General features: G+C 40.8%; 4 protein-coding genes across 7 annotated transcripts in view; 3 read left to right on the top strand and 1 right to left on the bottom strand.

Moving 5' to 3' along the window:
- ptx3a (pentraxin 3, long a) overlaps positions 1 to 2,333 on the top strand; it is a 6,205-nt gene extending 3,872 nt beyond the window's left edge. The window contains exon 4 of the mRNA XM_087796245.1: positions 1,249 to 2,333. Coding sequence (XP_087652371.1) covers positions 1,249 to 1,883 — 635 coding nt within the window. The 3' untranslated portion in view covers positions 1,884 to 2,333. The remainder of the gene's footprint in view (positions 1 to 1,248) is intronic.
- Positions 1 to 9,265, bottom strand: part of veph1 (ventricular zone expressed PH domain-containing 1) — a 70,533-nt gene extending 61,268 nt beyond the window's left edge. Inside the window, exons 1-3 of the mRNA XM_087795654.1 lie at positions 9,128 to 9,265; positions 8,779 to 9,051; positions 6,273 to 6,447 (exon numbers count right to left, since the gene is read on the bottom strand). Coding sequence (XP_087651780.1) covers positions 6,273 to 6,447; positions 8,779 to 9,051; positions 9,128 to 9,265 — 586 coding nt within the window. The remainder of the gene's footprint in view (positions 1 to 6,272; positions 6,448 to 8,778; positions 9,052 to 9,127) is intronic.
- A 4,280-nt stretch (positions 9,266 to 13,545) lies between these two features.
- On the top strand, positions 13,546 to 17,639 carry LOC148074591 (lysosomal amino acid transporter 1 homolog). 2 transcript variants are annotated; one of them, XM_087795826.1, is made up of 8 exons: positions 13,546 to 13,678; positions 13,919 to 14,139; positions 14,192 to 14,321; positions 15,715 to 15,802; positions 15,858 to 15,955; positions 16,013 to 16,114; positions 16,222 to 16,407; positions 17,387 to 17,639. In XM_087795826.1, the coding sequence occupies exons 2-8, from the start codon at positions 13,952 to 13,954 to the stop codon at positions 17,492 to 17,494; spliced, it is 900 nt and encodes a 299-aa protein (XP_087651952.1). In that variant the 5' UTR covers positions 13,546 to 13,678; positions 13,919 to 13,951; the 3' UTR covers positions 17,495 to 17,639. The 2 variants fall into 2 exon arrangements, with proteins under 2 accessions (XP_087651952.1, XP_087651951.1); XM_087795825.1 differs by having other exon boundaries at positions 15,858 to 16,114.
- A 2,644-nt stretch (positions 17,640 to 20,283) lies between these two features.
- golim4a (golgi integral membrane protein 4a) overlaps positions 20,284 to 22,500 on the top strand; it is a 21,431-nt gene continuing 19,214 nt past the window's right edge. For all 3 annotated transcript variants that reach the window (XM_087796149.1, XM_087796148.1, XM_087796147.1), the window contains exon 1: positions 20,284 to 20,768. In XM_087796149.1, the coding sequence (XP_087652275.1) occupies positions 20,582 to 20,768 (187 nt within the window). In that variant the 5' untranslated portion in view covers positions 20,284 to 20,581. The remainder of the gene's footprint in view (positions 20,769 to 22,500) is intronic.

Genomic DNA, 22,500 nt, shown 5'->3' with positions numbered 1-22,500 from the left:
GCTTCATCAACCTTCATAAACCTTCATGAACCTTCATGAACCTTTATCAACCTTCATCAACCTTCATCAACCTTCATGAACCTTCATGGTTCTTCATCAACCTTCATCAACCTTCATCAACCTTCATCAACCTTAATCCTCCTTCATGAAGCTTCATCAACCTTCATGAAGCTTCATCAACCTTCATCAACCTTCATGAACCTTCATCAACCTTCATGAACCTTCATGAAGCTTCATCAACCTTCATCAACCTTCATCAACCTTCATCAACCTTCATGAACCTTCATCAACCTTCATCAACCTTCATGAAGCTTCATCAACCTTCATCAACCTTTATGAAGCTTCATCAACCTTCATCAACCTTCATGAAGCTTCATCAACCTTCATCAACCTTCATGAAGCTTCATCAACCTTCATCAACCTTCATGAAGCTTCATCAACCTTCATCAACCTTCATGAAGCTTCATCAACCTTCATCAACCTTCATGAAGCTTCATCAACCTTCATCAACCTTTAGCAACCTTAATCCTCCTTCATCAACCTTCATCAACCTTCATCAACCTTCATCAACCTTCATCAACCTTCATCAACCTTCATCAACCTTCATCATCCTTTATCAACCTTCATCAACCTTCATGAAGCTTCATCAACCTTCATCAACCTTCATTAACCTTCATCAACCTTCATCAACCTTCATCAACCTTCATCAACAAGAACACTTTCGTAAAGAGTCTGGATTTAATAAGTATTAGTAATAGTATTGTTTAAGTTGAAACTCTTCTTCAGGAAGGTCATCCATGGACTCTTCCTTCTTTCACCTGCTCCATCATCTCTGTCTTCATCTATCGTGATCAGAGAGCGCCATCTAGTGGCTTTCAAATGGAAGACACTGTATCATGAAACTCATCATTACATTCTTTCATTCTTCAACCTCGTATAAGAGCAGAAGAAAAGTTAGGAAGGTCAAGGTCAGGGAGGTCAATGGGTGATGAAGATGAGACTGAAGATGATGAAAGTTGAAGTCTTGAAGTTAAAAACCGGCTTTGACTGATAAGACATAGAAGTCAAAGTATTTATACAAGAACATGTTTTTTATTAACAGGCGGTTTCACTCTTCAGTCAGATATAAGATGGTCTTAAGTTGGTCTTAAGATGGATGTAAGATGGTCTTAAGATAGTCTTAAGATGGACCTAAGATGTATCTAAGATGGTCTTAAGCTGGTTCTAACTACTGCTCTTCTTGGACAGGGTGTGAGATGATCCTCCTCTTCCCCATGAGATCCCGGCGCATCTTCACCTCCGTCGTCCCTGATGCTCCTCTGTCGCTCTCGTCCTTCACCGTGTGCATGTGGGTCAAACCGACCGCCGCGTCCAACAAGACCGTCCTGCTGTCCTACGGCAACCGACGCAACCCCTACGAGATCCAGCTCCTGCTGAGCAGAACCTCTGCCTTCCTCACCATCGGGGGCGAGGCCCACCTGGTGGAGGCGCCGGGCGTGGTCACCACCTCGGAATGGATGCACCTGTGCGGGGCCTGGTCCTCGGAGCAGGGCCAGGCCTCCCTGTGGGCGAGCGGGAGGAAGGTGGCGTCCACGCCGGGCGTCGCCGAAGGTCACACCATACCTGACGGGGGAACCCTGCAGCTGGGGCAGGAGAGGAACGGTTGCTGCTCCGGGATGCCAGGCTTCGAGGGAGGCTTCGACCCCAAGCTGTCGTTCGCGGGGAAGATGACGGGCGTGAACATGTGGGACCGGGTTCTGTCCGAGGACCAGATCGCCCAGCTAGCCAGGCCTGAGGGCGAGGGCTGCGGGCGGAGAGGGAACCTGGTGTCCTGGGGGGTGACGGAGATGCTGCCTCACGGAGGAGCTCAGTTCACCAACTAGAACATCCGTCGAGAACATTTCTATGTTTAAACTGAGGAAGAACTTGTGTTTGTTGCTCTTCATTAGCTTCGTAGCTCGTCATGCTGGACGCTCAGAACACCTGGACCAGGTGAGTCACATGACCCTCCACAAGATTCCACTGAGTCAAGGTTTCTGCAGCACTTGATCCGAGGAACATGTTGTTGATGCTGGATTTTACTTTCAACTTTACTTTTATTTCCTGTATTTGTTTACATGATGAAAATTTTATCACATCTCAAGTGTTTTTGGATTGTGTTTGTATTTGATGTTTTTGATACATAAGTGAGGATGATGTTTACACAAGTAATCGTTTGTTGTTTTGTGTTTGATGAGATAATGAATGTATTTTGTAAATAGTTTTCAATATTTTTAATAAGATCTTGATTTATATCGTAAGAAGTTTGAATAAACTTTTCTGGATAAACTTTATTTTGTGTTTTTCTTATTTACTTCAATGTTTTAATTATTGGATGGAAAACATATGATCTTTCAACTAGTATCAACTCTGGTGTCATTAAACATCAACTAGTATCAACTCTGGTGTCATTAAACATCAACTAGTATCAACTCTGGTGTCATTAAACATCAACTAGTATCAACTCTGGTGTCATTAAACATCAACTGGTATCAACTCTGGTGTCATTAAACATCAACTAGTATCAACTCTGGTGTCATTAAACATCAACTAGTATCGACTCTGGTGTCATTAAACATCAACTAGTATCAACTCTGGTGTCATTAAACATCAACTAGTATCAACTCTGGTGTCATTAAACATCAACTAGTATCAACTCTGGTGTCATTAAACATCAACTAGTATCAACTCTGGTGTCATTAAACATCAACTAGCATCAACTCTGGTGTCATTAAACATCAACTAGTATCAACTCTGGTGTCATTAAACATCAACTAGTATCAACTCTGGTGTCATTAAACATCAACTAGTATCAACTCTGGTGTCATTAAACATCAACTAGTATCAACTCTGGTGTCATTAAACATCAACTAGTATCAACTCTGGTGTCATTAAACATCAACTAGTATCAACTCTGGTGTCATTAAACATCAACTAGTATCAACTCTGGTGTCATTAAACATCAACTAGTATCAACTCTGGTGTCATTAAACATCAACTAGTATCAACTCTGGTGTCATTAAACATCAACTAATATCAACTCTGGTGTCATTAAACATCAACTAGTATCAACTCTGGTGTCATTAAACATCAACTAGTATCAACTCTGGTGTCATTAAACATCAACTAGTATCAACTCTGGTGTCATTAAACATCAACTAGTATCAACTCTGGTGTCATTAAACATCAACTAGTATCAACTCTGGTGTCATTAAACATCAACTAGTATCAACTCTGGTGTCATTAAACATCAACTAGTATCAACTCTGGTGTCATTAAACATCAACTAGTATAAACTCTGGTGTCATCAAACATCAACTAGTATCAACTCTGGTGTCATTAAACATCAACTAGTATCAACTCTGGTGTCATTAAACATCAACTAGTATCAACTCTGGTGTCATTAAACATCAACTAGTATCAACTCTGGTGTCATTAAACATCAACTAGTATCAACTCTGGTGTCATTAAACATCAACTAGCATCAACTCTGGTGTCATTAAACATCAACTAGTATCAACTCTGGTGTCATTAAACATCAACTAGTATCAACTCTGGTGTCATTAAACATCAACTAGTATCAACTCTGGTGTCATTAAACATCAACTAGTATCAACTCTGGTGTCATTAAACATCAACTAGCATCAACTCTGGTGTCATTAAACATCAACTAGTATCGACTCTGGTGTCATTAAACATCAACGAGCATCAACTCTGGTGTCATTAAACATCAACTAGTATCGACTCTGGTGTCATTAAACATCAACTAGCATCAACTCTGGTGTCATTAGACATCAACTAGTATCAACTCTGGTGTCATTAAACATCAACTAGTATCAACTCTGGTGTCATTAAACATCAACTAGTATCATCTCTGGTGTAATTAAACATCAACTAGTATCAACTCTGTTGTCATTAAACATCAACTAGTATCAACTCTGGTGTCATTAAACATCAACTAGTATCAACTCTGGTGTCATTAAACATCAACTAGTATCAACTCTGGTGTCATTAAACATCAACTAGTATCAACTCTGGTGTCATTAAACATCAACTAGTATCAACTCTGGTGTCATTAAACATCAACTAGTATCAACTCTGGTGTCATTAAACATCAACTAGTATCAACTCTGGTGTCATTAAACATCAACTAGTATCAACTCTGGTGTCATTAAACATCAACTAGTATCGACTCTGGTGTCATTAAACATCAACTAGTATCAACTCTGGTGTCATTAAACATCAACTAGTATCAACTCTGGTGTCATTAAACATCAACTAGTATCAACTCTGGTGTCATTAAACATCAACTAGTATCGACTCTGGTGTCATTAAACATCATGTTTTGTCTTGACAGACGCTGGCAGGTGCGCGGCTGGTGATGATTGAATGGCGGGTTCTTCCCACAGATAAGGAGCATCTCTACCTGGAAGATCTCGCCAGAGTATTCAGTTTCCTGACCAGGTTGGCATCTCTGATCTCGCTCAGCGCTTGCAATTCTGAATGAACTATCTTTTGAAGAACCCTGACGTTGTCAGCGTTTTAAGTTGCTCACGTGAGTCTTTTTACCCTTTTGTTTTTAGTTGCTGTTCGAGACCCTGATCTCCAGCCGTGCCCTGCCGTCCCGAGCGCCTGTCCTGTTTTTTTGTTCCGGTCCTTTCCGACCTTTTCTGGAATATTAAAAGACTTTTGTTCTGAACTATTTCTCCGAGGATTATTCACTTCCGCGTCTGGGTCTCCTGTCCTGCTCGACTCATGACACCTCCATGCTTGACCAATCACAGCAGAGTGGGTGTGGTTATGGTCAACAAGATTAAATCTCCAGAAAAACGTGTTTTCAGTGGGCGGAGCTTAAGATCACATACGTGTGTGTGTATTACCTGTTTGTGTGTAACACGTGTGTGTGTGTATTTCGTGTGTATTATGACTTTGTGTGTATTACGTGTGTGTGTCTATAACATGTGTGTGTGTGTATTACACATGAGTGTGTGTGTGTCATGTGTGTGAGTGTATTACGTGTGTGTGTGTATTACATGTGTGTATCTAATCTAATTGACTTCTAAGTTCAGTTCAGTTCAGTTGTGCTGCAGCTTCGTGTGAGTGTGTGTCTTCATGTGTTCACAACAACAACAACACACTCGCCTGAAGAATCATTTTCACGTTAGTTCTGCTGGTTTTTCTAAAGTTTGTTCCTTGAGCGTTTGAAGGTAGAACCTCTTGTTTGAAGGTAGAACCTCTTGTTTGAAGGTAGAACCTCTTGTTTGAACATAGAACCTCTTGTTTGAAGGTAGAACCTCTTGTTTGAAGGTAGAACCTCTTGTTTGAAGGTAGAACCTCTTGTTTGAAGGTAAAACCTCTTGTTTGAAGGTAGAACATCTTGTTTGAAGATAGAACCTCTTGTTTGAAGGTAGAACCTCTTGTTTGAAGGTAGAACCTCTTGTTTGAAGGTAGAACCTCTTGTTTGAAGGTAGAACATCTTGTTTGAAAGTAGAACATCTTGTTTGAAGGTAGAACCTCTTGTTTGAAGGTAGAACATCTTGTTTGAAAGTAGAACATCTTGTTTGAAAGTAGAACATCTTGTTTGAAGGTAGAACCTCTTGTTTGAAGGTAGAACATCTTGTTTGAAGGTAGAACATCTTGTTTGAACGTAGAACCTCTTGTTTGAAGATAGAACCTCTTGTTTGAAGGTAGAACCTCTTGTTTGAAGGTAGAACCTCTTGTTTGAAGGTAGAACCTCTTGTTTGAAGGTAGAACATCTTGTTTGAAGGTAGAACCTCTTGTTTGAAGGTAGAACATCTTGTTTGAAAGTAGAACATCTTGTTTGAAGGTAGAACCTCTTGTTTGAAGGTAGAACATCTTGTTTGAAAGTAGAACATCTTGTTTGAAAGTAGAACATCTTGTTTGAAGGTAGAACCTCTTGTTTGAAGGTAGAACATCTTGTTTGAAGGTAGAACATCTTGTTTGAACGTAGAACCTCTTGTTTGAAGATAGAACCTCTTGTTTGAAGGTAGAACCTCTTGTTTGAAGGTAGAACCTCTTGTTTGAAGGTAGAACATCTTGTTTGAAAGTAGAACCTCTTGTTTGAAGGTAGAACCTCTTGTTTGAAGGTAGAACATCTTGTTTGAAAGTAGAACCTCTTGTTTGAAGGTAGAACCTCTTGTGTCGCGACATAAGTTAGTGGTTATTACATAAGTCATGACGGGTCAGAACCAGAACCTGCACAGAACCAGTACCTGCGGTCACGCTGCAGGTGATGGCGTGAGTGTGTTGCGTCAGCAGCTCAGCTCCACTCATGGCCGCCAGACACAGATAACTGGACATGTTCCTGCTCAGATCGAGGTTCCTTCGCTCGAGGAACCGAACGGCCACAGGAACCGCCAGCAGCATGACTGACGGACAGCTGTAGTTCTGAGGAAACATGTTCAGAGACAGTTCATGGAACGAGGAATTGAACCAGCAACCTTGACAGAGCAAAGACATAGGAAGGGCAACATCGCCCCCGTCAGGACACTGAGGGTAAAAACTGCTTTTAACAATCATTGAAAGTATGAAAGTTGATCGAACCATAAGAGCTTGATCAACACACGGGTCTAAATGACCCTGACAGTGAGAAAAACTAAGTTATTACGATTTAATTCATTGTTTATGCAAATTGTCTTATTAAAGTTCTTAATGATTTGTTTTTAAGGTGGAATTATCTCCTCAGTAGAATGTTTTGAGTGGAAAACCACACTAAAAAAGTGCCACAAGGTGGCAACTCACACATTAACTGCTGTGTGTCTTTGTGTGTGTGTGTGTGTGTGTGTGTGTGTGTGTGTGTGTGTGTGTGTGTGTGTGAGTGTGTGTGTGTGTGTGTGTGTAGGTGTGTGTGTGTATGTGAGTGTGTGTGTGTGTGTGTGTGTGTGTGTGTGTAGGTGTGTGTGTGTTTGTGAGTGTGTGTGTATGTGAGTGTGTGTGTGTGTGTGTGTGTAGGTGTGTGTGTTTGTGTGGGTGTGTGTGTGTGTGTGTGTGTGTAAGTGTTTGAATGAGAAAACAGCAACAATAAGTAATAAACACAAATGTCTTCATTCACTAAATCTTTTGTCATTATTTTGTTTTATGAATCTTTTTGGTCTGTGGATCAGAATCTACTTATGGTTCCACGCACACGGTTCAGGACCAGAGGAGAGAAATCTTTTCAGGCTGTTGCTCCTAAGCTTTGGAACGATCTTCTCTCTCTTTGTTCTTGATGGATCTACTGACTCCTTCAAGAAACATCTGTGTTTGATGATCTACTGACTCCTTCAAGAAACATCTGTGTTTGATGATCTACTGACTCCTTCAAGAAACATCTGTGTTTAATGATCTACTGACTCCTTCAAGAAACATCTGTGTTTGATGATCTACTGACTCCTTCAAGAAACATCTGTGTTTGATGATCTACTGACTCCTTCAAGAAACATCTGTGTTTGATGATCTACTGACTCCTTCAAGAAACATCTCTGTGTTTGATGATCTACTGACTCCTTTAAGAAACATCTGTGTTTGATGATCTACTGACTCCTTCAAGAAACATCTGTGTTTGATGATCTACTGACTCCTTCAAGAAACATCTGTGTTTGATGATCTACTGACTCCTTCAAGAAACATCTGTGTTTGATGATCTACTGACTCCTTCAAGAAACATCTCTGTGTTTGATGATCTACTGACTCCTTCAAGAAACATCTGTGTTTGATGATCTACTGACTCCTTCAAGAAACACCTGTGTTTGATGATCTACTGACTCCTTCAAGAAACACCTGTGTTTGATGATCTACTGACTCCTTCAAGAAACATCTGTGTTTGATGATCTACTGACTCCTTCAAGAAACATCTGTGTTTGATGATCTACTGACTCCTTCAAGAAACATCTGTGTTTGATGATCTACTGACTCCTTCAAGAAACATCTGTGTTTGATGATCTACTGACTCCTTCAAGAAACATCTGTGTTTGATGATCTACTGACTCCTTCAAGAAACATGTGTGTTTGATGATCTACTGACTCCTTCAAGAAACATGTGTGTTTGATGATCTACTGACTCCTTCAAGAAACATGTGTGTTTGATGATCTACTGACTCCTTCAAGAAACATCTGTGTTTGATGATCTACTGACTCCTTCAAGAAACATGTGTGTTTGATGATCTACTGACTCCTTCAAGAAACATGTGTGTTTGATGATCTACTGACTCCTTCAAGAAACATCTGTGTTTGATGATCTACTGACTCCTTCAAGAAACATGTGTGTTTGATGATCTACTGACTCCTTCAAGAAACATCTGTGTTTGATGATCTACTGACTCCTTCAAGAAACATCTGTGTTTGATGATCTACTGACTCCTTCAAGAAACATCTGTGTTTGATGATCTACTGACTCCTTCAAGAAACATCTGTGTTTGATGATCTACTGACTCCTTCAAGAAACATCTTAAGACGTTTCTATTTGTTCAGGCTTTTCCTTGAATTTCTGGAACTCCTGTGTTGTTCTCAGTATTATCTTGATCTTTAAAGTATGTACTTTATTGAATATTGTTTTGATTGTTAAAGCGCTTTGTGACCCTGGTCTAGAAAAGCGCTATATAAATAAAAATTACTAACTTACTTAGTATTTCTTTATGTTTTGATGCATTTTTCATGAAACTTGTTTCACATGTGGTCGCTTCTCTCCTGACCTCTGACCTCTGACCTGTGACAGTTCACGGCATGGATGGAGAGGAGTACCTGCAGGATGCAGCTGGTGATGTCAGAAGCGATCTTGGTGTGCGGCGTGTCCTCCGTGTTGTGCGTCGTGTTGTGCGTCGTGTCCTCCGTGTTGTGCGTCGTGTTGTGCGTTGTGTCCTCCGTGTTGTGCGGCGTCAGGTCCAGACAAGACTCCCACAGACCCACCAGGGCCCGGCTGTGCCTGTGGATGCTGCCGGTCTCTCGGATGGCGCTGGTGATGCGAGTGATACAGATCTCCACCACGGCCTGGTCGTTGTCGTTGGTCAGGTAGTCCTGCAGACAGAGGTCAGACGGAGGTCAGACGGAGGTCAGACGGAGCAGGTCACGCAGGTGAGTGACAGGTACTGACCGGGGAGCAGGAGATGGACTTGATCTGGTCCAGCGCCTGAGAAAGACCCGCCTCGATCTCGGCGTCTTCCAGTGAGAAAAGATCTCCGGCTCGAGACAAGTCCCTCAGGCCCAGCACACGACTCAACAGCTGGTGCATCCTGGGAAGTTTCCTCTATGACGCTGAGGATCTTTTGACATCAGATGGAACGAGGGAAGATTCTGCTTCACGGCGCCCTCTGCTGGCCACGGACAGGTATTACCAGTCTGGTCTTTTGAGGGCTGAGGCCTGTTACCATGGAGACGAGGAAGGTCTGTTGAACTTTAACCTTTGTTGTCATAGTGTGAATGACCTTTGTGTAAATGTCAACAGAAACAACACAACAGCATCTGAGTGCGACATTGTTGGTCAGTGGATAACAAGAGTTGTGTAGTTGTTCAGGTGATGAGTCACTGCAGGTTAACCATTAAACTCACAGTGTCTTCGATTTAACATTCAAACATTAGAAGACTCGACATAAGAATAACATACAAGTGTGTGTGTGTGTGTGGGAGTGTGTGTGTGTGAATGTGTCTGTGTGTGTGTCTGTGTGTGTGTGTGTGTGTGTGTGTGTGTGTGTGTGTGTGTGTGTGTGTGTGTGTGTGTGTGTGTGTGGGAGTGTGTGTGTGTGAATGTGTCTGTGTCTGTGTCTATGTCTGTGTGTGTGTGTGTGTGTGTGTGTCTGTGTCTGTGTCTGTGTGTGTGTGGGAGTGTGTGTGTGTGAATGTGTCTGTGTCTATGTCTGTGTGTGTGTGTGTGTGTGTGTGTGTGTGTGTGTGTGTGTGTGTGTCTGTGTCTGTGTCTGTGTCTGTGTGTGTGTGGGAGTGTGTGTGTGTGAATGTGTGTGTGTCTGTGTGTGTGTGTGTGTGTGTGTGTGTGTGTGTGTGTCTGTGTCTGTGTCTGTGTCTGTGTGTGTGTGGGAGTGTGTGTGTGTGAATGTGTGTGTGTCTGTGTGTGTGTGTGTGTGTGTGTGTGTGTGTGTGTGTGTGTGTGTGTGTGTGTGTGTGTGTGTGTGTGTGTGTGTCTGTGTCTGTGTCTGTGTGTGTGTGTGTGGGAGTGTGTGAATGTGTCTGTGTCTGTGTCTGTGTCTGTGTGTGTGTGGGAGTGTGTGTGTGTGAATGTGTCTGTGTCTGTGTGTGTGTGTGTGTGTGTGTGTGTGTGTGTGTGTGTGTGTGTGTGTGTGTGTGTGTGTGTGTGCTTGAGTGTCACGAGAACACTAAGAATTCCAACAATCCTCCATGAACCTCAGTGAACTCAAGAAGCAGATTTTCAAACACAAACCTCTCGTTCAGTGAATCAAACTCGCGTCAGATTTAAAGTCACACAAGCTTTGAAAGTGTGAACAGATGCATCATGGGAGTTCAGAGGCTGCATGAGTGTGTTTCTGCTCCAGACACACACTGTTCTTTGTTTAACCTGGAAGACTCACTCTTCTCTCACTCTTCACTCCTGCAGCCTCAGACGTTCACAGCCAGACGAGGAATAAATCTTAAAACATAAACTTTAATCACGTCTTTGTTTTCCTGACAAAGTTCCAGACGAGCAGGAGAAACAAACAACAAACAAACAACAAACAAACAACAAACAAACAACAAACAAGAGACGAAAACCTCAGGAACAAAACTTATCTCCAAACTATTCCTGACAGAAACCAAGAAACAAAGAAGAGTTTTCAGTAAATGTTGTGTGTGTGTGTGTGTGTGTGTCTGTGTGTGTCTGTGTGTGTGTGTGCATGTGTGTTTGTGTGTGCATGTGTGTGTGTGTGTGCATGTGTGTGTGTGTGTGCATGTGTGCGTGTGTGTGTGTGTGTGTGTCTGTGTGTGTGTGTGCATGTGTGTTTGTGTGTGCATGTGTGTGTGTGTGTGCATGTGTGTGTGTGTGTGCATGTGTGCTTGTGTTTGTGTGTGTGTGTGTGTGTGTGTGTGTGTGTGTGTGTGTGCATGTGTGCGTGTGTGTGCATGTGTGCATGTGTTTGTGTGTGTGTGTGTGAGTTTGAGAGATTAGTTGAAATAAAAGTTGTTCTTAAATTCAAGTGAAGAATGAAATGTTAAATGATTCTAATATAACTAAACAAGGCTTTGATGGAAGTTACTAATAAAGGCTCATCTGTGTTGGATTTAAAGATAAAGATCTTGTCAGTGAAGAACATCTGCAGGTCTAACGTCTTCACATGTTCATCAAGATGTTCAGGAGCTTCTTCAAGTATCGTGTCTGGTTGTTGTATCTTCAAGTAAGAGTGTGTTTGAAACCAGGAAATGTGTGAAGGATTCAAATCATGTCAATCAAGCTGAGAGATTGAAAGGTTCATGTCAATCAAGCTGAGAGATTGAAAGGTTCATGTCAATCAAGCTGAGAGATTGAAAGGTTCATGTCAATCAAGCTGAGAGACTGAGCAGCAGAGACGTGAACCTTCACTCGCTGGATTCAATCTTAGCACCTTCTGAGCCGTTCATTATTCATGACAGAGTTTAAGAAGACACTTGTTTACATGTCGGGAGAATCTCATATGTCAATCAAACTAAAGTGTGTAATGTCAATAAAATTCAAATGTATAATGTCAATAAAATTAAAATGTATAATGTCAATAGAATTCAAATGTACTGTATATTGTCAGTAAAATTAATATGTATAATGTTAATAACATTCAAATGTATATTGTTAATAAATTCAAATGTATAATGTCAATAAAATTCAAAGGTATAATGTCAATAAAATTAATATGTGTAATGTCAATAAAATTCAAATGTATAATGTCAATAAAATTCAAATGTATAATGTCAATAAAATTCAAATGTATAATGTCAATAAAATTCAAATGTATATTGTCAGTAAAATTAATATGTATAATGTCAATAAAATTCAAATGTATATTGTCAGTAAAATTAATATGTATAATGTTAATAAAATTCAAATGTATATTGTTAATAAATTCAAATGTATAATGTCAATAAAATTCAAAGGTATAATGTCAATAAAATTCAAACGTATAATGTCAATAAAATTAATATGTGTAATGTCAATAAAATTCAAATGTATAATGTCAATAAAATTCCAAATGTATAATGTCAATAAAATTAATATGCATAATGTCAATAAAATTCAAATGTATAATGTAAATAAAATCAAATGTATAATGTCAATAAAATTCAAACGTATAATGTCAATAAAATGTAAATGTATAATGTCAGGAATATAAATATATATATGTCCTATTATACGACTTTGTAAATAGACGTAAAATAAAATCTACAATAGTGTTTTCATTCTTCTCTCTATTGTATGTCAAATGCATTAAGGATTTATTTCGGGACTAACTTTGATTCATGGACTGAAACAGTAACAAAGTCACGTGATGATGTAATACACGATAATAACAACGATATTAACAGTCAAGTTATAACTGTGTTCGTCTCAAGTCTACAGTCAGAGATGCTCGTTCACGAAACTTTCCCGACATCATGGAATGTTGATGACGTCACGTCATTTCCCTGCGTACACGTGCGCGCGGTCACGGAGCAGGTGAGCGTTCTTACCTGCCTGGTGCTGGTCCACGGAGAAGGTTCACCGAGCCGTCGAGAAGAATCCTCTGCTGCCTCCGAGCACAGACAACATCCTCGTCTGACACGCAACTGCGCCACCACGCGGCCGGACATAGAAGCGCACAGCAACAGGTGCATGAGAAGGGGCGGGGCTTATGACGTCGACGCCTCGTCATGATTTAATAAAAAACACAAATGCAAGATTTTGATGGAAGAAGTTAGAATGAGATGATTTATTGATAAATGATCTTAATATGTTGAAGATTCAGTCTATGGACCCACAGGTTCAATAACACGCTTAGATGTCAACAGTTGACAGTAATGAAGCAATGAAATAAAAACATTAAGTACATGATACATAAATACATAAGAAAAGGGACCAGAGTTTCTTGACTAATACAGTAATAATGTGCGTTTAAAGGTTATTTTGAAGAAACATCTGAAAGATTTTCATTTCGTATCAAAGATAACAAGAGGGTCAGTGAATATTTTGGCGGGCTCTAGTGGTCTTCCTTAGTATTACATCTGAAGAGATCGTTCAATTCATCTTCACTCTATTTTCATATCAAATGTAATAAAACAATAAAACAACAAAAGACGTATTTCAAGACAAAACGTCGCTTCTGGAAATTAAAACGTCTTTGAATGAAGCTTCATCCGCTGACATCCCATCCTTCAAAAGAAAAGCAGAAACCGGTTCATGTTACTAATAGAAAAGGTTTGATTAGATGAATGTTATTTATCTTCAAACACATATTCGATCAAGTCTCGGTTCATCACATTTAGCTAAAATAAAGTGTTTTTATTTTGTTCTGAAACTACCTACCGGATGTGAGCTTCCTCTGTAGTCGCCCTGGATCTCGGATGAGAGCATCATCTTCATCATCACCATCATCATCATCATTTCATGAAGTCCCTGCTCTGAGGGGATCCATGTTCGTCTGAAGATGTGGATTCATCCTGGAGACACGAGTCCAACCTGCAGCTCAGCCAAGTGAGAAGTTTGATCTTTACGTTAGCTTTACGTTAGCTTTACGTTAGCTTCATTATTAGCTTCATTTAGCTCGCTGGCTAACGATGCTAACGGAACCGGGTCATCGCTTGCACTCGATAAAACCGTTTGACCGCCTGCTGTGTTTTGTTGTTTTTCGTCTTTTGTTTTTCTTTATCACTCGCGTGCTCGTCGAGTGTGAGTGACGTCACTTTGTTGTCGTCATGAAATGTCTCCTCGCAGACCCCTGGAGGACGAGCAGAGCTAGTGTGGTCCATGGCCAGCAGTGGACAGTGGAAGACGGTGACTCACAACTGGAGTTCTCAGGGTCAGAGGTCACTGTGTGTCAATGGAACCCCGTGGATCCTGTACCTGCTGGAGGAGTGTGTGGAGAACACCTGGGAGTACCTGAGCGTCGTCGTGGGACTCGTGTCCATGACCTGCTTCCTGTTGTCCACGATCCCGTGAGTGTACGTGCACGAGCGTCCGGTCTGTGGCTGACGCTCGTACCTGCAGGCAGGTGTACGAGGCGTACCGGAGCGGGAGGGTGGAGGAGGCCATGTCCTTCGGCTTCCTCTTCTGCCTCTTCAGCGGAGATGTTACCAGCTTCGCAGGAGGATACCTCACCCGCCAGTTACCTATCCAGGTGAAGCCCTGTAGTGACCTCAGGTGTTTACATCTGTGACCTTCACTTCTGCTGGATTGAACCACACGTGTTGTCAGGACAACAAACACACGTGTTGTCAGGACAACAAACACACGTGTTGTCAGGACAACAAACACACGTGTTGTCAGGACAACAAACACACCTGTTGTCAGGACAACAAACACACGTGTTGTCAGGACAACAAACACACCTGTTGTCAGGACAACAAACACACGTGTTGTCAGGACAACAAACACACGTGTTGTCAGGACAACAAACACGGGTGTTGTCAGGACAACAAACACACCTGTTGTCAGGACAACAAACACACCTGTTGTCAGGACAACAAACACACCTGTTGTCAGGACAACAAACACACGTGTTGTCAGGACAACAAACACACGTGTTGTCAGGACAACAAACACGGGTGTTGTCAGGACAACAAACACACCTGTTGTCAGGACAACAAACACACCTGTTGTCAGGACAACAAACACACCTGTTGTCAGGACAACAAACACACGTGTTGTCAGGACAACAAACACACCTGTTGTCAGGACAACAAACACACCTGTTGTCAGGACAACAAACACACGTGTTGTCAGGACAACAAACACACGTGTTGTCAGGACAACAAACACACCTGTTGTCAGGACAACATACACACCTGTTGTCAGGACAACAAACACACGTGTTGTCAGGACAACAAACACACGTGTTGTCAGGACAACAAACACATGTGTTGTCAGGACAACAAGCACACCTGTTGTCAGGACAACAAACACACGTGTTGTCAGGACAACAAACACACGTGTTGTCAGGACAACAAACACACCTGTTGTCAGGACAACAAACACACCTGTTGTCAGGACAACAAACACACGTGTTGTCAGGACAACAAACACACGTGTTGTCAGGACAACAAACACACCTGTTGTCAGGACAACAAACACACGTGTTGTCAGGACAACAAACACACCTGTTGTCAGGACAACAAACACACCTGTTGTCAGGACAACAAACACACGTGTTGTCAGGACAACAAACACACGTGTTGTCAGGACAACAAACACACCTGTTGTCAGGACAACAAACACACGTGTTGTCAGGACAACAAACACACCTGTTGTCAGGACAACAAACACACCTGTTGTCAGGACAACAAACACACCTGTTGTCAGGACAACAAACACACACGTGTGGTTGAAGAACCTGCAGCTAGTTCTGGAGAACAAGATTAATATTTAGTCCAAGCAGGTTCTAAATGTATATTTTCTGAGGTTCAGAGACTGTTTTCAATCCATTTTATCTTGACATTCTTTTAACAAACAATATCAACTTCCTGTGAACACCTCAGAGAAGGAATAGATTTGTTGATCATTGATTTATTCAGATCGTGGCAGTGATTTCCTACATCGTCACAGACCTGGTCCTCATCTCCCAGTTCATCTACTACAAGATCAAGAACGGCTCCAGCACCAGTGAGTTCCTGCACGTGTCGCGTCCGCAGTGACGTCCAAGTGTTTGTTCTTCCAGAGAGACCCGTGTTGAAGTGGATGTGTCTCCTGTGGTGTGGAGCTGGAACACTCGTCCTGCTGTCTCTGCCTAGACTCTTCATCGACGTCCATGCTGAGGTGGGTCAGAAGATCCTTCTGTTCCACCTGAGGTCCAGTGTTTCTTCGTGTTCTCAGGGAACCACGAGCTCCAGATCAATGGAGATAAGTGGCTACATCTGTGGCTACGTGTCCTCCATCTTCTACCTGCTGTCTCGCCTCCCGCAGCTGTACAAGAACGTGAGTCCTTCAAGTCTCATGAAGAACATCGTGAGATGTTTAACTGCTGTTAAAGCAAGTGTTTCTCAGTCTGGTGATGATGATAGAAGTCTGGTCCTCATGTCTAGTTCCAGCGACGCTCCACTGAAGGAACCTCCTACTTCTTGTTCGCTCTGGCCATGATGGGAAACACCACGTACGGTTTGAGTGTCGTCCTGGTTCTTCCAGCTCTGAGAAGCTCCAGACGCACCTTCGTCATCAAACACTTGGCCTGGTTGATCAGCAGCGTCGGTGTTTTGATCCTCGACCTCTTTGTATCCTTCAGTCATTCACAGTAGAAGTTGTTTCTAGTGACTTTATGAGCAAGTTTAGATACCATTTAATTAAAAACATTTATTAAAAACATTTAGTTAAAATCATTTAATTAAAAATATTTAATTTTTTTAAAATTAAAACATTTAAATAAAATAATTTAATTAAAAACATTTAATTAAGAACATTTAATTAAAACATTTAATTAAAATATTTTTATTAAAAAACATTTAGTTAAAAATATTTAAATAAAAATGTAATTAAAAACATTTAATTAAAAGCATTCAAATAAAAACATCTAATTAAAAAAATTGAGTTAAAAATATTTATTCAAAGATATTTAATTAAAACATTTAAATAAAAACATTTAATTAAAAACATTTAATTAAAAACTAGTTAAATATATTTAGTTAAAAAAAATAAAAATGCAATTAAAAACATTTAATTAAAAGCATTCAAATAAAAACATCTAATTAAAAAAATTGAATTAAAAACATTTAGTTAAAAACAATTAATTAAAACCATTAAGTTATATATATTTTAATGAAAGTTAAATATTGTTTGATTCAGCCTTGAGTTCAATATAAATCAATGTAAATCAATAGATACAAATATTAAACGTTATTAATATTCACAACAAATCACTTTTAGAAAATGTTATCGTTCAATAAAAAATTATTTAAAAGTTCAATCATTTTAGCTGATAATTCATGTTTAACCCTTGTGTTGTCTCTGGGTCAAAGGTCAACCTGGCTTCCATACATATGCAGTGATGGAGGTCGTTCACTTTGACCCTGAGACAACACAAGGGATACAACATGCACGTTTGTTTTTGTGCCTGGAGTCACCTTGACCCTGAGACAACAGTGAAAACAGATGAATGAAGAAATATATTGTAGAGGTTTATGAAGATGCTTTGATTCATGTTCCTCCAGATGAACCTTGTTTTCACTGCATGTGTCACGACCTTAACGTCACCAGATCACTCTGCAGTTCATCATCTACAAGAAGAACTCCAGCAAAGCTCTGGTCCGGGTCACAGAGCAGGAACCTCTACTGTGTGACGAGGAGGACTCGTCTGTTCTCTAGAGCTTCAGGACCTTCTGTTCTGCCTCGTGCTTGACACTGCCATGTTGAAGAAGAACCTTCACGTGTTCTTCGTCCTCTCTTGACGTGCCTGTTTTCTACCAGGATCTATTTTCAGTCAAATATTGGTATTTTCTATTGAGGTCAACATTCCGAACTCCTGAGACACATGATCGTGATCAGATCTCATGATTGACATGATCGTGATCAGATCTCATGATTGACATGATCGTGATCAGATCTCATGATTGACATGATCATGATCTCATGATTGACATGATCGTGATCAGATCTCATGATTGACATGATCGTGATCAGATCTCATGATTGACATGATCGTGATCAGATCTCATGATTGACATGATTATGATCTCATGATTGACATGATTGTGATCAGATCTCATGATTGACATGATCGTGATCAGATCTCATGATTGACATGATCGTGATCAGATCTCATGATTGACATGATTATGATCTCATGATTGACATGATCGTGATCAGATCTCATGATTGACATGATCGTGATCAGATCTCATGATTGACATGATCGTGATCAGATCTCATGATTGACATGATTATGATCTCATGATTGACATGATTGTGATCAGATCTCATGATTGACATGATCATGATCTCATGATTGACATGATCGTCATCAGATCTCATGATTGACATGATTGTGATCAGATCTCATGATTGACATTCTCATGATCTCATGATTGACATGATCGTCATCAGATCTCATGATTGACATGATCGTCATCAGATCTCATGATTGACATGATCATGATCTCATGATTGACATGATCGTCATCAGATCTCATGATTGACATGATCGTCATCAGTTCTCATGATTGACATGATCGCCATCAGTTCTCATGATTGACATGATCGTCATCAGATCTCATGATTGACATGATCGTCATCAGTTCTCATGATTGACATGATCGTCATCAGTTCTCATGATTGACATGATCGCCATCAGTTCTCATGATTGACATGATCGTCATCAGATCTCATGAATGACATGATCGTCATCAGTTCTCATGATTGACATGATCGTCATCAGTTCTCATGAATGACATGATCGTCATCAGTTCTCATGATTGACATGATCGTCATCAGATCTCATGATTGACATGATCGTCATCAGTTCTCATGATTGACATGATCGTCATCAGTTCTCATGATTGACATGATCGTCATCAGTTCTCATGATTGACATGATCGTGATCAGATCTCATGATTGACATGATCGTCATCAGATCTCATGATTGACACGATCAGATCTCATGATTGACATGATCGTCATCAGATCTCATGATCGTGATCAGATCTCATGATTGACACGATCAGATCTCATGATTGACATGATCAGATCTCATGATTGACACGATCAGATCTCATGATTGACATGATCGTCATCAGATCTCATGGTCGTCATCAGATCTCATGATTGACATGATCATCATCAGATCTCATGATTGACACGATCAGATCCCATGATTGACACGATCAGATCTCATGATTGACATGATCAGTTCTCATGATTGACACGATCAGATCTCATGATTGACACGATCAGATCTCATAATTGACATGATCAGATCTCATGATTGACATGATCAGATCTCATGATTGACACGATCAGATCTCATGATTGACATGATCAGATCTCATGATTGACATGATCAGATCTCATGATTGACACGATCAGATCTCATGATTGACATGATCGTCATCAGATCTCATGATTGACACGATCAGATCTCATGATTGACACGATCAGATCTCATGATTGACATGATCAGATCTCATGATTGACACGATCAGATCTCATGATTGACACGACTGACTTCTAAAGTCCTGATGTCGTGACATGAACTGCGATGTTTACAGTAAAAATACTTCTTGACTTTGAGACTAAATGTTAAACATTTATTTCCAAGTTTCTGTGATAAACAGTAAAATAAACTTTTCTACCTCAATTGTTTACTTTTTTAAGCTGATGTTCTTTCTTTTGGTCTAAATCAACATTTCTTTTATTTCATCAAAACTCAGAGATGTTTTATACAATAACAGTGTTTTTGATTCATATGTTATTTAAATAAAGTGATATTGTTTCATGTTTGTTTGTAATAAACCTTGTTTTCTCGCACAGACTCTGAATACACTTTATTCTTAGGTGTCAGTTGTTCCAGTTAAAGTGTTGATTTCAGTCGAGACAGTATTAACTCGTTTAATCTCTAATTAATTGATTCTGTTTATGACAAAACTGTGGGATTGAAGGGAGAGTTCAGTTGTTCAGTTGTTTTAAAGATAATTGTGTAACTATGAGCCACGTATGTCTGATGATGGTGTTGAATATTAGATCATTTACAAGAGGCAGAAAGATGCATTTGTTTTATTGTTACTGTTTAAATCATTATTATTGTCATTCTAATTATTATATTATTATTATCATAATTATTATATTAATATCATAATTACTATTATTATTCTTTTATTATCATTATTATTATTATCATCATTATCATTATTATTGTTATTACTATTATTATTGATGTTAATATTATTATTACTATTATTATGATTATATTACTATTATTATTATTAATGTTTATATTATTATTATTATTATTATTGATGTTTATATTATTATTATTATATATAATCAAGCTTTTAGAACAGCCCAGTTGACACGTCCTCCTGTGCTTGACTTTGATTGACGTGTGTGATGACGAGTGAGCGGGCAGAGGGGCGGGGTGTCGTCAGTGGGGGCGGGACTTCCTGTCGAGGTGCAGCAGAATGGCAGCGGTTCTGTTGACACGTATCTGAAGTTAAAGGTGTCGCTTCTTCTTCTTCTTCTTCTTCTCCTTCATCTTCTGGGACTCAATCACGGCTCTGACGCTCGAAGCTCCTCCAGACCTGCTTTGGAAAACTTTCTCTCGAGGAAACAACAAGTTGACGTCGAGCGTCGATAAGTTGAGAAGCGAGAAGAAGAAAGTTGAGGAAATAATGCAGAGTCTGGAGCATAAAGTGGAGCAAAAGTTCCGCTGAGGAGAAGTTCGAAGGTCCAGAGACATCATGGGGAACGGAGTGTTTTCGAGGAGACAGCGCAGGATCTTCCAGAGTCTGCTGCTGCTCACGCTGGTGTGTGGACTCTTGTATGGAGGCTTGATGTCCTACGAGATGCACCAGCAGCTCAAGAGGACCGAGAGCACAGCCTTGAAGTACCAGCAGCACCAGGAGTCCCTGTCCGCACAACTGCAAGGTACACACTTCTGTCTCCAGCTACACACTTCTGTCTCCAGGTACACACTTCTGTGACCAGGTACACACTTCTATGGTCAGATACACACTTTTGTGTCCAGGTACACACTTCTGTCTCCAGGTACACACTTCTGTGGCCAGGTACACACTTCTATGGTCAGATACACACTCCTGTGTTCAGATACACACTTTTGTGTCCAGGTACACACTTCTGTCTCCAGGTACACACTTCTGTGGCCAGGTACACACTTCTATGGTCAGATACACACTTTTGTGTCCAGGTACACACTTCTGTCTCCAGGTACACACTTCTGTGGCCAGGTACACACTTCTATGGTCAGATACACACTCCTGTGTTCAGATACACACTTCTGTCTCCAGGTACACACTTCTGTCTCCAGGTACACACTTCTGTGGCCAGGTACACACTTCTATGGTCAGGTACACACTTTTGTGTCCAGGTACACACTTCTATGGTCAGGTACACACTCCTGTGTTCAGATACACACTCCTGTGTCCAGGTACACACTTCTGTCTCCAGGTACACACTCCTGTGTCCAGTTACACACTTCTGTCTGCAGATACACACTCCTGTGTCCAGATACACACTCCTGTGTCCAGATACACACTTCTGTGTCCAGGTACACACTCCTGTGTCCAGATACACACTTCTATGGTCAGGTACACACTCCTGTGTTCAGATACACACTCCTGTGTTCAGATACACACTCCTGTGTCCAGGTACACACTTCTGTCTGCAGATACACACTCCTGTGTCCAGATACACACTTCTGTGTCCAGGTACACACTCCTGTGTCCAGATACACACTCCCGTGGCCAGGTACACACTCCTGTGTCCAGATACACACTCCTGTGTCCAGGTACACACTTCTGTCTCCAGGTACACACTCCTGTGTCCAGGTACACACTTCTGTCTGCAGGTACACACTCCTGTGTCCAGATACACACTCCTGTGTCCAGATACACACTCCTGTGTCCAGATACACACTTCTGTGTCCAGGTACACACTCCGGTGTCCAGGTACACACTTCTATGTTCAGATACACACTTCTATGGTCAGGTACACACTTCTATGGTCAGGTACACACTTCTATGGTCAGGTACACACTTATATGTCCAGGTACACACTTCTATGTCCAGGTACACACTTCTGTGTCCAGGTACACACTACTGTGTCCAGGTACACACTTCTATGTCCAGGTACACACTTCTATGGTCAGGTACACACTTATATGGTCAGGTACACACTTCTGTGTCCAGGTACACACTACTGTGTCCAGGTACACACTTCTATGTCCAGGTACACACTTCTATGGTCAGGTACACACTTATATGGTCAGGTACACACTTCTGTGTCCAGGTACACACTTCTGTCTCCAGGTACACACTTCTGTGTCCAGGTACACACTTCTGTCTCCAGGTACACACTTCTGTGGCCAGGTACACACTTCTGTCTCCAGGTACACACTTCTGTGTCCAGGTACACACTTCTGTCTCCAGGTACACACTTCTGTGTCCAGGTACACACTTCTGTCTCCAGGTACACACTTCTGTCTCCAGGTACACACTTCTGTGGCCAGGTACACTTCTGTGGCTAGGTACACACTTCTGTAGACACACAAACATATACACATCTACACATGTACACACACATAAACATTTTTACACATTTACACACACCAACCATGTAAATGTATACATATGTAATTGTG

This window comes from Callionymus lyra, chromosome 7 (genome assembly GCF_982586985.1).
Source record: "Callionymus lyra chromosome 7, fCalLyr1.hap1.1, whole genome shotgun sequence".
Classification (NCBI taxonomy): domain Eukaryota; kingdom Metazoa; phylum Chordata; class Actinopteri; order Syngnathiformes; family Callionymidae; genus Callionymus; species Callionymus lyra.
This window is presented reverse-complemented; position numbering and strand designations above follow the sequence as displayed.

Excerpts from the sequence above, each read along its gene's own strand:
- LOC148074591 (XM_087795825.1), top strand. The coding sequence starts at position 13,952 with ATGGCCAGCAGTGGACAGTGGAAGACGGTGACTCACAACTGGAGTTCT. Across the intron at positions 14,140-14,191 it reads TTCCTGTTGTCCACGATCCC|GCAGGTGTACGAGGCGTACC; the intron begins GTGAGTGTACGT and ends TCGTACCTGCAG. Across the intron at positions 15,803-15,857 it reads CAAGAACGGCTCCAGCACCA|AGAGACCCGTGTTGAAGTGG; the intron begins GTGAGTTCCTGC and ends TTGTTCTTCCAG.